Raw genomic sequence first — 13,213 nt, forward strand, 5'->3', positions numbered from 1 at the left:
TCTACTTCATTACAAAATTAATATATCTAAAAACAAAGATGATGTGACTTACCAAATGAAAGTGCTGGCAGGTCGACAGACACACAAACAAACACAAACATACACACAAAATTCTGGTACAGAAGCAAATAACCAGAGCCGCTTCCTCATCCTCTCAAACCCAGAACCTCCCACAGAAGAACCACAAAAGTGCCCCACTTGTGGCAGGATACTTTCCGCGACTGGATCAGATTCTGAATGTGGCTCTCCAGCAGGGATACGACTTCCTCAAATCCTGCCCTGAAATGAGATTCATCCTTCATGAAATCCTCCCCACTCCACCAAGAGTCTCTTTCCGCCGTCCACCTAACCTTCGTAACCTCTTAGTTCATCCCTATGAAATCCCCAAACCACCTTCCCTACCCTCTGGCTCCTACCCTTGTAACCGCCCCCAGTGTAAAACCTGTCCCATGCACCCTCCCACCACCACCTACTCCAGTCCTGTAACCCGGAAGGTGTACACGATCAAAGGCAGAGCCACGTGTGAAAGCACCCACGTGATATACCAACTGACCTGCCTACACTGTGACGCATTCTATGTGGGAATGACCAGCAACAAAGTGTCCATTCGCATGAATGGACACAGGCAGACAGTGTTTGTTGGTAACGAGGATCACCCTGTGGCTAAACATGCCTTGGTGCACGGCCAGCACATCTTGGCACAGTGTTACACTGTCCGGGTTATCTGGATACTTCCCATTAACACCAACCTATCCAAACTCCGGAGATGGGAACTTGCTCTTCAATATATCCTCTCTTCCCGTTATCCACCAGGCCTCAATCTCCGCTAATTTCAAGTTGCCGCCACTCATACCTCACCTGTCATTCAACAACATCTTTGCCCCTGCACTTCTGCCTCGACTGACGTCTCTGCCCAAACTCTTTGTCTTTAAATATGTCTGCTTGTGTCTGTATATGTGTGGATGGATATGTGTGTGTGTGCGCGAGTGTATACCCGTCCTTTTTTCCCCCTAAGGTAAGTCTTTCCGCTCCCAGGATTGGAATGACTCCTTACCCTCTCCCTTAAAACCCACATCCTTTCGTCTTTCCCTCTCCTTCCTTCTTTCCTGATGAGGCAACAGTTTGTTGCGAAAGCTTGAATTTTGTGTGTATGTTTGTGTTTGTTTGTGTGTCTGTTCACCTGCCAGCACTTTCATTTGGTAAGTCACATCATCTTTGTTTTTAGATATATTTTTCCTACGTGGAATGTTTCCCTCTATTATAACCATTACAAAATTAAACTTTTTATAGCGGCAATCATCAATTGTTGGTTCAAAAAATGCTTGTGCAACACATCAATTCACCAAAGTGATATGTTACACTACACACTGTCAGGCAGTTCTGGTTTCTCAGCATCAAGGAACATAAATTATCACAGTTTCTGATTAGTCATGTTCCACAATGCTGAAAAGGAGCTTGGGGAGCTCAGTGCTAGAGTGCCAGACTCAGATTCAAACATCTCTGGTTTGATCCTATATAAGTTCTAGCATTATATAAGTCCTAGCATCTGTATCTGTCATTTATCACCTCTGGCAGTGTTTGGTAATGTGCAAAATGTTGAGTTGAACCATGGTTCAGACCTCATGTTAAACTATAGGTATCCCCAATACCTTACTAGGTAAGTCAGTTCAAAGGTCAGAGGAAGGCAATGACATTGCACCTCCAGTGTGACCTTGCCTAATATAGTACTGTTGCGTTCAAACCAACGTTCGGATTGATGACAGGTTTGCTTTTTTAACTAATCACTTAGTGATCTCTTGAGAAGTCTTAGTGGGATTTTGACTGATGCACCAATACATATGTCTTCTATTGTGCTGCTCACTTATGCTAGGAAAAGCATGCATGGGTCATCAGAGAAGGACGCTATAACATCCGACAGATGAACAACTTTCTTCACTGCTTTGCATTGATGTTCAAAACAGAAACAAAATGAATTGTGTCTGACTAAAATGATTTTAATATGCAACCTGTACAATAGGTTGTTGGAAGGCTCTAAAAAAAGTTATCCCTTCAGTTAAACAAAATTCTAGAAACAGCATCTCCAAATAACTACTAGGTCACGGTGTATTAATGTGCTTGGTAAAATAAGCCACCATGTCTCACATACAAATCCATAATTTTGGTTTTACATGTAGCTCACATGCGTAGAAGTACAAGGACGAGAAAAAATTATCAGCCTGGCTGTGGAATACCCCATTTAGTTCAAGGCAGTTTGTGTAACATTTTTTCCAATGACTAGATTCCATACCCGAAGTATAATTCTGAATGATGTAAAAATACTACAGTTGTCATAATCTCTTCAATCAACTCAGCTCTTTTTTTTTTTTTTTTCTCCAGATAAAAATTTCATTAGATGGAAATCAGAGTCCCAAATATGATGAATGGGATGGTAACTTTTCATAAAGTGCTATTCCCTAGTTGTTGCAATATATCCTCTGCAAGGTAGACAATACAAGCAATCTTGTTTGCATCCAAAAGAACATGAGCCATAATCTTTCCAGCTGTCTAAATCAACTTCACATTTTTATGTAGATGTACCAGCTTCTACTCATTGTCCTGATTTTGGTGCTCATATACAATAACAATTGGGCATACTAAAGTAGTTGGTTTCTCTTTAAAATTTATGAAACATCGCTGTGCAATTTGTTTCCATACTTGCTTTCAGTTACCATTTAACAAATGTAGCACTTACCTTGCTCAACACTTTTTTGGAGTTAATATTTCACGTAAAACACATTCCATTCATTTTACTGATATGCCTAAAGCATAAATTATTTTGCAAGCATTTAATTGCTAATTTCTAACAACACATGGTGCGGTATCTCAATGATTTTGTATGTGATTACCACTAAGGAGTGTTATTCATATGGACCATACTGAAAAGAAGTGCCCTCATTATTAAATTCAGCCATTAAAAATGAAGCAACATGCTCACTACGAATCTTCATCAATTCTGTGTGAATTTCCACGAGTCACAAACTTTCCAAAACAACATTAAATTCCAGTTCTTATCTATTTGAATGAAACAAACACAGCTTGACTACTTTAAAGTGCCAGCAAGTAGGCAGGTCAAAAAATATTTCATTTTACCATTTGTACAGAAGGAAACCAAACACACAAGTTTTCATAGCTTGGTTGTTAACATTCATAATACACATACGTTCTGGCACAGTACACTTATTTCATAAAATTGTTACACACAACTATACACATAGATGTACTACTCAGGAGCCCAGAGCTTAAATGTTCTGTCATAAGAACTTGTTGCTATATACTGTGAATCAGGTGAAATGTCCACACACATGACCTTTCCATCATGTCCAGACAATGTCCGCAGTGGTTGCCATGTCTTGTTAGACCACACCTGGAAGAAAGGTGAACATTACACGACTAGTCACAATTTAATATAGCCTTCATGAAGGAAAACAACAGTTATTCAATGTTGTTACAAAAAAGTACATACAAACTTGATGTAGTCTGACTGTATGTGACTGTAGACTTTCCCATCATATATTGCTAGAGTTTCTATCTGGGTAGCTGCATTGAAATTCTGTGATATTTATGATGAGATTGACACTCACTGAAACAATGTGGAGTTTAAATGCAGCCACCCAGATGGAAGTATGAAAAGATTTCATCTGCAGACACTACGTTCATTTCATGTGGAATATGTGTGAGGAAACTACACTACAATAATAATTTGCAGTCAGGTACAAGTGAGGTTTTGTTGGAAAAACCATTGCGACAATCACTTCCTGTGATTTAGGAAAGCTGTCAGAAACGTGTTTTATGCTGAACTAGCATGCTGTACACCATTATTTATGTTCCACTTATATTTCATGTCATATTGTACAGAAATGTTTCATTTTAACAAATCTAATGATAACCAATGCGCTGACCATCACTTTCAGGAGGTGAAATGTGAACACTGTCAATACACACATAACAAAGTAAAAGTGATATACTACCCCGGCTTGAGGAACTAATCAGTTCCTTCCTCGGTGTGGAGAGAGGGATACATTCGGGGATGTTAAAAAAATGATGGGCAGATCAACGCAGGTCCAGGATGACAGAGACACAAAAATGAGCGGCGGCCATGTCAGTCTCTGAATCCACGAACAATTGCGTAATTTCTTTACTGACATTGGAATCTAACCTCCATCACCTACCCTTTATATTTGTTTTTAACTTTCTGAATAAAGTACTTCTGATCCTCATATTTTCGTCCAATTTTCTGTCAGTGACATAATTTTCATTATTCTATAAGGAGCAGTCAAATGAAAACCAAAAAACCTACCACAATGGGACTATGGAATGATTCCATTCAAAAATCATCAAAACACATGTTATGATCTTTATCCCACTGTAATCAGTTCCTGTTTCATAGAACTTGATTGGCTGCTGGCGGATTCACAACTGCATCCACTCTTGTGCTTAACTGAAACCAACATCCAAGCATGTCATTCTTCAAGTCGCCAAAGATGGGGATAGCACACAGTGAAAGATCTGGGCTGTATGGAAGATGCTGTACCGTTTCCCAACAAAATCACTGAAGTGTAGCGTTCTTCCAATTGGCAATGTGGGAGCTGGGCTTTATCATGCAGCAGGACAATTCCATCTGACAGCATTCTGACAGTCTGAGGACAAATGGCAAAGCCAAAAGCAGCCATCTGCTTGTCGAGTTGCTCGAGCATGGAACTATAATCAATGCACAGCACTAGTTAGTGCCCGCCCCTCACACTGCCAATCAGATGAAGGCTCAAAGGCTACAGTCCAGAAATTTGGCTGGGAAACACAGTGTCATCTTCTGTACAGCTTGGATCCTGAACCATGTAATTTTCACATCTTTGGTGGCCTGTAGAAAGATAAGCATGGACATAAGATTTCAGTTGGATGAGGAGGTGCAAAAGTGGGTGCGGTTGTGTGCCTGTTAGTGGCTGACTGCTTTCTACGGAATAGGGAACTGACTGTCTTGACCCCCAGTGGGATAAATGTCTTACCATGTGCAGTGATTACTTTTGAATGGGACTATTCCATGGTCCCATTATGACAGATGTTTGATTTTCATTTGACTGCTCCTTACATTTACACCATTTTTAAAAAAGATTGGAAAGGCTGGTAGAAGCTGACCTCTGAGAAGATCAGTTGAACAGAATGAACACCGTAATGAGGAGGGGTTATAAGATGAAGGAAAACAACTCTGGAACACAGAAACATTTTAATATCTATTATAAATTTAAGTATTGCTTTATCATGTAGATAAGAAGAAATTCAATATTTTGCAACTGGGTATTTTATTTGTGTCTGCCAAACGTGTTTCACCTATTCATGCTAGGCGTCACTGGTGATGTTTGATTATGTTTGGTTTGTAGGGCACTCAACTGCACGGTCATCAGCACCCGGGCATCATCGGTGGTATTCATTTTCACCACTGATGATACCTAGCATGAATTGGCAAAACATATTTGGTAAATACAAATAAACCATTCAGTCGTAAAAGACTGAATTTCTTCTTATCTGTATGGTATGGGTGTCACTGAAGTATCAACTGAGGAAAAATGTCTGCAAATATTAACAACATAAATTTAAATAATAGTATGCCTTTTCTGAAAGTATTTGTCTGGAATGTAGTCTTATATGAAAGTGGCACATGGACGATGACCAGTATAGACAAGGTGAGAATAGAAGCTTTGGAATCTTATGCTACACAAAACTGCTGAAGATTAACATGACAGATAGGATAATTAATGAAGCTGTACTAAACAGACTTAGAACAACAATAACTACTACCACTACTTTTAAAAGGATATTCTTAATGTTTGCATACAAGTATTTAACCATCCAAATCAGACAAGTTACCTCAATATAATTGTGCAATGCATCTTATGTTGCACTTACACTATGCAAGCCTCAACACAGTACACAATGAAGAGACAATTGGACCAAGATATCATTCCATTAACACATACAGCACAGGAGAGAGGAACAATGTGTGTCTTCTTTTGTTAGTATTTTTGCTTCAGAATAAATGTTTTGCAGTACTGCGTCTAGAATAGAAAACGTGAGCAGTTTCCCAAATACTGGTTACGTACAAGAAGTGAACCACAGACTAAGGACAGGAACCAGTGTTGTCTGAGAAACATGTTGAAGGGGTAGACTGTGAAGTTGTCTGTATTGATTAGATGAGATTCAATTTATTATCTCCTACAACTACTCAAGTGTAGGGTCGGTCATTTTTTAAATCAGAAGTCGAAGTGTGAATACTTTTATTCATTGTTGATTTTAAAAGTTTTAATCAGCAAAGTATATAGGAATATAACATTTACTTCAAAAGTCTGTTAAGTCCACATCACAAAGACTGTCATGCAAAATATGAAATTATTTTGTTAAGGAAAGTTTTGGTAATGCACAAAATCTAATAGAAAAAAAAGACAAATGACCCGATTAATCACAAGAGAAAATGAAGTAATATACATGCAATTAGTTAAAATTTGGCTTTGCCTGGTTCAGTTTTGGATCCTTTTCCATAGGATATTAATTAAAAATACATAATATAATTTAGGAGTAAAGGAGACAACAAAAACACACACACTCTCTCTCTCTCTCTCTCTCTCTCTCTCTCTCTCTCTCTCTCTCTCTCTCTATGTACGCTGAAATCAGACAGTTGTCTTCCTTACTCCTACATTACTTACATTCTGCCAAAACTTTCCACGCCACAATTAAAAAATACGGTTTATAAAATTACATAAGCAAGTTTAGTCAACTTTAAAACTAAAGGACACGGTGGTTATAGCTTGGTATTGAGTGAAGATTGAATTTGAAACACAATGTGAATATAAAATGTGTTGGAAAAATGATGGATAGATTGAATGTTGCTAGTATCACTCTGATGTAAATGCCACATTCACTTACGTACTTCCCCTTTTCTCCATCCTTTTCCTTCCTTTGCAATTTTTATTGTTGTGTATTCTTTCTCCAACTTAATTTTTCTATTCCAGTGTCTGTTTCTTGTATAAGAGCATGTAATCAACTGTCATAAACTGTATGTGTGGAAAGCAAGTAATATTTATGATTTATATACTCTTGCATTCTATGCAGCACTTTTTAGAATAAGAAACCAAATAATCTGGAATTACTTGAAATCCAGAATAGTGAAGAAACTTATTTTTTCAGTGAAGATACTGGGAGGTTTTGATACAAATGATATAGTCTGGTACCCTTCTGAGTTCATCATTGGCTGACCAAAGAAATCAATAGAAATTTCAAATGGTATCTCAAGCTTCCCACATTTTTTAATTATTCTGTGATTAAACTTATTTTTAAGTTAAGCTCATGTTACTGATAGAATTTTCACTTACCAATCAGAGGAATTAAAAAAGAAGAGCAATCCTAAGTGCATTAAAAAGAACAAAAATTACCCAGCATTACACAAGAAGCAGTTACTACTTTTTAAGAATGCCCTGAGAATATAAGATACCTCTCTAGTTTTGTGTTGCTCCACCAAAACTGTGATCTCTCTCTATATGTAATAAGTAAGAAGATGCCAAATTTTACACTTATAGCTACAATTTTATTCAAGGTTTTATTACCTTCGACGAATTGTCATATGAAGAAGTGATCAAAAAATTGCCACTGCCCTTTTGGTATTTAACTTCTGAAATAAGATTCATATGTGCTGGAATCGTATAAAGACAGTGACGCCGGCGCAAATCCCATATTTTACAAGTATTATCTTCACTTCCAGTGGCTATGTGGTAGCTGAGAAGGAAAAAAAAAGTGTTAACAGAATCTTCCGTTGGTTCTTGGTAGAACAACATTGTAATAAATGAAAAGCACCTGTTTGCTTTTGTTCCACAATATTACAATTTTTATTTAATTGGTTTTCGGTTTACAAGGCAATCTTCAGACAAGATGGCCTTGTAAGCCTAAAACCGGTTTAAAGAGGGAAGAAGAAGAAGTAATATTGTAAAACAAAAGCAAACTGGCGCTTTTCATTTATTGAAAAAAGTGTTTTTGATAAAATGTTTAATGTGTTACAAAATAATTACCAGTTTTAAAGGAAAGTTATTTAATAGTATAAATGAACAGTTATCAATTTTCTCACCCATTTGGAGAAAAAGTTATTTAATAGTATAAATGAACAGTTATAAATTTTCTCACCCATTTGGAGAAAAGTCAATTCCATAAATTGACTTCAGATGGCCCTCCATAAACATTATACACCTCCCAGTGCGTAGATCCCAAATTCGACCAAATGCGTCAAGTCCACTGAAAAGTATGATTCATGAAACATCTATTAATAATTAAATACTATACATGTCAAAATGCATTTGTTGTATTACTGTGGCATTAACAACACGTAACAACCACCAAAGTAAATTACTTACTTGAATTATGACATAAATATGGTATTAATTACCTACATGAAAAGTTGCGACTAATGAAAATATTTGTCAGACTAGGCTTCAAACCTGGATCACCTTGACCATCAGACAATCCGAGAATGCTTCCAAACCAGACTCTCACTTTCCCTGTCACTGATGTTTTCACCAATGATTTTCGAACATTACAGTTGGAGATATTCCCATGAGGTACACGGGATAACACCACTGGGGAAACAATTTTAGTGGAGGCTACTGGATACCAGAATTCAATAGTATCTGTGATATTATTAAGAAAGATACATTGGCTTTAAGAGAAAAAAATTACTGCAATGATATAGTGGTATCCAAATAATTACACACACACACTCTCTCTCTCTCTCTCTCTCTCTCTCTCAACATCTGAAATAACACGAGTTTCCTATGACTTAGCCAAACATTGGCGTATAAGCACAGTTTTGCGGCAGATTTACACCACTACTGTAGCCACTGCACTACAGAAGAAGATAATGAACTTCAAGTAGAGGTAGATGTAGAAGTTCAGCTGTACAAATAGAGAAAATAAATAACTACAGAGCACTCACATGTATTCTGCAAAAGTAAACTGACTGAGTGACGGGTAATGTTTCTGTGACCGTTAGAGCATTGCATTTGACTGTATAGGAGCAATTCAATCAAACAAACAAAGTATCTGCTGTTTATCCTCATTTTTACTGTAGTTACACAAATTCAGTTTTTGTGCTAGCCACCAGATATCTCAATCTACGTGGTTACTCTGCAGCTCACAATGAAGTGGTTGGCAGAGGGTTTATTGAACCACATTCAAGCTGTCTCTCTACCATTCCAACCTCAAACAGCACACAAGAAAAACAAACACTTAAATTTTTCTGTGCGAGCTATGATTCCTATTATTTTATTATGATGATAAGCTGCCTTTCTTTGGACTTTTTTTATGTCCTCCATCAGTCCTATCTGAGTGGATTCCACACTGTGCAGCAATACCACAAAAGAGGACGGACAAGTGTAGTGTAGACAGACTCTTCAGTAGACCTCTTGCATTATTTCTTTTGGTACTCATGTGGATAACTTCACACTTTTCATGATTTAGAGCAACTGACATTTTTGCACCCTACCAACATCTTTTCTAAATCATTTTGCAGTTGATTTTGATCTTCCGATGTCTTTACAAGATGGTAAATGATAGCATCATCTGCAAACAGTCTAACAGGGCTGCTCAGATTGCCCCCTAAATCATTTATATAGGTCAAGAACAGCAGAGCGTCTCTAACACTTCCTTAAGGAACACCAGATATTTGGCTGGGATGGCACATCAATAGGAGGATCTGAAGCCACTGGTGACATCGCGTGTGGTAGCTGTCGTTTTGGCTAACTTGCGACTGAAATAGTGAGTATGCCATCTGCTGACAAATGCAAAGATATAGCAGTGTAATCAACATTTGTAGGTAACTGGTGCGCGCGTGTGTGTGTGTGTGTGTGTGTGTGTGTGTGTGTGTGTGTGTGTGTGTGTGTGTGTGTTTGGGGGGGGGGGGGGAGGGAGGGGGGAGAGGGAGGGAGGGAGGGAGGGAGGGAGGGGGAGAGAGAGAGAGAGAGAGAGAGAGAGAGAGAGAGAGAGAGAGAGAGAGAGAGCTGTCAAGCTACTGGCTCATTATCTGTCACACGATTGTCACAGCAGGCATCCACTATTAGATCACCATCTACAAGTTTACAAGTTTCTCTGGATCAACGTCTCTTATGATGTAAAGTTTGATGGAGACTGGCCTCTCGAAGTCCAAATAAGTCACCTGCATGTCATGGGGTAAATGACCACAGCAGTTGTCGTCTGTTTCTTCTGGGCACGTATTATGCGCAGCTGTGTGTCCACGCTGGTTTTGAGGTGGTTTAATGAGGCCATTGTTGCTTTTACATTGAGCGAAATTTCAATTGTGTGGAGTGTGTGTCGCGCAGGTCAGCGTCCCGGCTGGAGGCGGCGACCTCACTATTGTGTGCTTTCAACATGAGTCGGAGCGGTTTGGCATACGTGGTATTTTATGAGATCTAGTGCTGCATGGAGTGATACTGTCTGCAGCGTTGATGCACTGTCTATGCTGTAGCACAGTGAACATTCTGTCCACCAAGCACTGCTCTGCCTCACGGGCTATCACGGAGTTGTAACTGCTGCGGAAGCTTGACAGTTGATAAGAGTCCATAATGCAGTATCTGGCATGATGTTCAAATGGAATAGCATCTGCAGCCAGTGCCACAGCTGGCATGGCATCGTGTCGGCAAACATAGACTACCAATTTCCATTGTCATTCTGGGGTGCATGATAAGTGCTGGAACTAGGTGGATTTTACCACTTCATATTTGTTTCATTCGGGTGATGTGAGGATGACATCGCAGATAATACTAGCATGCACTACTAAGTGAGAAATTAATGTCACAAATCAAGAGTTATTCAAAATTTCTAATAAGCTAAACGCACACTGCAACAAAGCAAGCCAAAGTGCCGACTGTTCTGGCTGGACGAGCGACAGCTTGGGTTGTGTGGCGAGTCTCTGAAGTATGGATATGGTTGCACTGGTGCTATTGTGCAAAATGGTATAACCGACAAACTACTGTGGGTGCATATCTGATAATCATGTCCAGGTAATGTGTGGCCTGTTGCACTCCACCATACATGGTGACATGGTGGTCACATTTCCCAATAGCATTCGCAATGCGGTTGGCAAGAGGGTCATGTTACTATTCATATTTAGTCCAGCTTGTCCTGCTGAGTCATGAACTGATGCACTTGATGCCAAACCTTGTACAAAAGTCCAATGGTAGATTGTCCTACAGCAGCCTTTGTCGTGACATGCTGGAACATGTGCTGTTTTGAGAAGTAACAACTGCAGCCTTATCTAGTTGATATTCAAGCACTGGTTGGCAGTTATTATGCTGATGATGCACATAACTCGCTCTGATCCTTGAGGTACAGTCCTCGAGAGGCTGATGATGTTGAGTAACTGATGCAAGATGCCTGCACAGTTACTGCGTATTATCACAATATGGAACAAAATGTCAGCCAGCCACATTACATATTTGTCACAGGTCACCAATGTGGTAGATTTCCCTATCAATTGCAAGGGTTGTACCAATAACTGAGATGACAAATTGATATGATGCTACTACTTTATTGCTCATAATCCAATATACGAGGCATTAACATGGTACACGATTCAGCATCGAACTCACCCCCTTAGAAGTCCATGCATATATTGCACTTAGCCATATGTGTTATCTAGTACGAGACAATTCTCATGCTGGTATCCCCACATGATTTTTCAGTTTGCTCTTATAGGTTACAAATTTAAAACTGTCCATTGAAGTTTTTATTCAAAATGGAAAGGAACTTACAGATCAGTGTCTAGTTCATTATTTGTAAGCCAAACAGCTTTCTCTCTTGTGGGAAACTGGTTGAATGCTTGCAGTTTTTCTTGTGGTTCCTCTGTTTTCAAAACATAGCACTGCGATGATGATGATGATGATTGGTTTGTGGGGCACTCAACTGCGCCATCATCAATGCCTGTACAAAGTCCCAATTTTTTCACAGTCCAATCTAGCCACTGTTATGAATAATGAGGACGATGATGAAATGATGAGGACAACACAGACACCCAGTCCCTGGGCAGAGAAAATCCCCAATCCGGCCAGGAATTGAACCTGGGGCCCTGTGATCCAGAGGTGACACAGCACTCTAACTGCCACTTTCTCTGTCTAGAGTGTTATCCATTTTTGTAGGTGTTGGCAACTTTCTAAGCTTCTGCTTTTGATTTTTTTTTTCTCTCATTTGTCAGGCAGTACATGTGTTGTAGTTTTATGTGAGCATGTGTACTATTATTGTCTATTCTTGTATTTATTTATTTTATTTTTTTATTTATATATGTAGGATACGTAAATGAAATGAAAACTGAATAAAAGCCAGTGCTTGATTTGTGACAGTACACACCAGTATGTTGTACCAGTACCTCCAACAAAAAGAAATGAGAGCCACAGATTTTGAGGTGTAATACGATAAAATTTTTTCTGTGGCTGAAGTGATGTAAGACAAATGTTGTATTTAACAATATAAGGAAAAGGATAGATTGCTACTCACCATAAAGATGACACGGTGAGTTGCAAACAGGCACAACAAAAAGACTATTACAAATTATAGCTTTCAGCCAAAGCCTTCTTTAGCAAAGAAAACACTGACACATTCACACAGGCAAGCATGCCTCACGCACACATCCCTGTCATCTCTGGCAGCTCAAACCAGAACGGCAAACGGTCCGAGCTGCTGTAAATGGCAGTTACATGTTATGAAGTGAGCCTGCTAGTGTGAATGAATTTTGTGTGTGTGTGTGTGTGTGTTTCCTTTTCTGAAGAGGGCTTTAGCTGAAAGCTAATCCATAACTGGATTTTCACTGTGCCTGTCTGTGACTCAACAATTCATCTTTATGGTGAGTAGCAACCTATCACTTTCCTTACCTTATTGATATTTCAGCCTAGGCTTTCCATTTTTTCAATGCTGTATATGAATTCTAAAATGCCCAGAAAACACAAAACCATGTTTAAGAGGTCTAAATTTCAAAAAATTCCCCCGGGAGGTCACATGTCTTTTTGCAAACCAAGTACTGATGCAACTATTAATAAAAAATTAAAAATAAGAACAAACAATAAAAATAAAGAGAGTGCACACGCGCATACACACAGAACTTACATCACCACACACAAAGTCAAACAACAACCAACTGAAAGCAAAAACGGTGAAA

The 13,213-nt window shown here is 38.9% G+C and overlaps 1 protein-coding gene across 2 annotated transcripts in view; it reads right to left on the reverse strand.

Moving 5' to 3' along the window:
• Positions 1-3,080: 3,080 nt before the first annotated feature.
• The window catches only part of LOC124800524 (U4/U6 small nuclear ribonucleoprotein Prp4), a 43,406-nt gene continuing 33,273 nt past the window's right edge, over positions 3,081-13,213 (reverse strand). For both annotated transcript variants that reach the window (XM_047263003.1, XM_047263002.1), the window contains exons 8-10: positions 8,200-8,307; positions 7,629-7,797; positions 3,081-3,403 (exon numbers count right to left, since the gene is read on the reverse strand). In XM_047263003.1, the coding sequence (XP_047118959.1) occupies positions 3,260-3,403; positions 7,629-7,797; positions 8,200-8,307 (421 nt within the window). In that variant the 3' untranslated portion in view covers positions 3,081-3,259. The remainder of the gene's footprint in view (positions 3,404-7,628; positions 7,798-8,199; positions 8,308-13,213) is intronic.

This window comes from Schistocerca piceifrons, chromosome 1 (genome assembly GCF_021461385.2).
Source record: "Schistocerca piceifrons isolate TAMUIC-IGC-003096 chromosome 1, iqSchPice1.1, whole genome shotgun sequence".
Taxonomy (NCBI): domain Eukaryota; kingdom Metazoa; phylum Arthropoda; class Insecta; order Orthoptera; family Acrididae; genus Schistocerca; species Schistocerca piceifrons.